Here is a 1,793-nt window from a genome sequence, read left to right on the forward strand (position 1 = left end):
GGGTGTTTGTGTGGGCGTGAATTTGTTTATATGTTTAGAAAGTAAGGAAGCGGGCTATTAAGCTACTATGAGGGTAATTTTTCCGTGAACGTGAGGCATTGTGAGGACGTGGTAACTCAAATTGCATACATCTACCTAAAATGTAATGCTTTAAACGAATGACGGTTGAAGTGAACCTTTGGTATCCTTAATTAATTCTTTTCATCATGATATGTTTTGGTAGAAATTACTTCTTTTTTTATTCTTGTAGCCATTACTTCTTTTCATCCTAATAATATTATGACCTTGGTGGCCATTACTTCTTTTATCCATAGTAGTGTTATGATTTTGGCGGTCATAGCTTCCTTTTATCATATGATTTCGGTGGCTATAATTACTTCTTTTCATTTTGTTATTGTACTCGTATATGTTTAACGAAAGCTTCATGTCATTTGTTAACCAATTGTTCCTATTAGAGTTCATTGAGTCATATTTTAAAATTGCACCTGGCTTAATTAATAGAATGTTGTTTTCTTCTTTTTTCTATTCCTTCAACAGTTTTTGAAAGAGAAATTCGTATCTCTCCTGGTAAAAGAAATGGCCTAGCACATCACAGCAATGGCATCCCAGTCACCAACATACCGGGTGACCATACTGACCATCGCAACACACCCAGAGACGGCCTGAGCCCGAGGCGGGAGGATACAGAAACCCCGCACAGTTTAGCCAATGAGAAAGAGGAGTTTCCCACTCCAGTCACGAGAGTCACCATACAGATCAAGGGGTGAAAATCTGGACGGACAAGGGTTGGAAAATGGAAGACCTGGAAACAAGACAGACCTGAAAACAAGGCTGAGCCTGCGTCCGTATATGATAATTTCTCAAAAGGAGGCAAAAATAAAAAGTCGCCACTTTAATCATCTTATTATTCTAAGATTCAAGAGAATGTCGACAGACGTTGATTTGTTTTGCTTTGATATAACTGCACGATTTCTCTCTTTTCCTGCTTTGTTGGTAGCTCAGCTTTGTAAGAATTGTTTTTATGCGCGAGGAAGCCAGATGTAGAGAAAGTAAAAATCCAGCATTTTGGGGGATTTGGACGGACACACGCTTTTGTTCTCATGCTATCTGATGACGGTCCTGGCAGAAATAATTCAACAATCATGCATTGGACTACTTCTTCTTTTCCCTGTATTTTTGTCTGATTGAAAAAACTGGCGTTTGTGGTGTAGCGGTTAGGAGTTTTTCGCACTCAGAACTCCTGAGCGGAACTCCATATGGGGAGAATTTCAATCGAGAGTCTTGGTCTTTCTGACTGGATATTGTATCTCTTTCAGCCAGGGTTTGATATGACAGCCAGGGTCAGAAGTCAGCCTCCTACATTATCAAAATTTGTTACAATGGAGAAGCAAAAGCTCCCTCAATTTTTTTTTAAATTCTTCAGATATCAACATTTTGAGCAGTCATAAAACTGCTAATTGATTAATCAATTATTAGTTAGCTAATCAAAATATGCAAAACTTTCGTGTTAAGTCATTACCTGAGAATCACGTCGCCAATCATCGCTTTGCAAGGGAGACAAACATTTCAATTTATTAGGCAAGAAGGAGTTTTTTTCCTTGGGCTGTTATCGTGTTTTGAACTTCTAATAACAGTAAGTGTGTATTGTCATCAAACAAAAACATAGGCTCACCAAGGCGTGACCAATATATGTATACATCAAAGGTGCAGACTTTTGCACACTGATGTAAGTTCATGAGGGGTTTTTTTTCTTCTAAGTACACATACTCGAGCCCACTCTAACACAACCCCCC

At 38.6% G+C, this 1,793-nt stretch overlaps 1 protein-coding gene across 1 annotated transcript in view; it reads left to right on the top strand.

The window, feature by feature from the left end:
• The window catches only part of LOC101858834 (maternal embryonic leucine zipper kinase), a gene marked incomplete in the record, with an annotated part of 20,875 nt that extends 19,088 nt beyond the window's left edge, over window positions 1-1,787 (top strand). Inside the window, 1 exon segment of the mRNA XM_005091169.2 lies at window positions 538-1,787. Within this exon segment, the coding sequence (XP_005091226.2) occupies window positions 538-767 (230 nt within the window).
• Window positions 1,788-1,793: the final 6 nt, after the last annotated feature.

Source organism: Aplysia californica, unplaced genomic scaffold (genome assembly GCF_000002075.1).
Source record: "Aplysia californica isolate F4 #8 unplaced genomic scaffold, AplCal3.0 scaffold00026, whole genome shotgun sequence".
NCBI classification, from domain to species: domain Eukaryota; kingdom Metazoa; phylum Mollusca; class Gastropoda; order Aplysiida; family Aplysiidae; genus Aplysia; species Aplysia californica.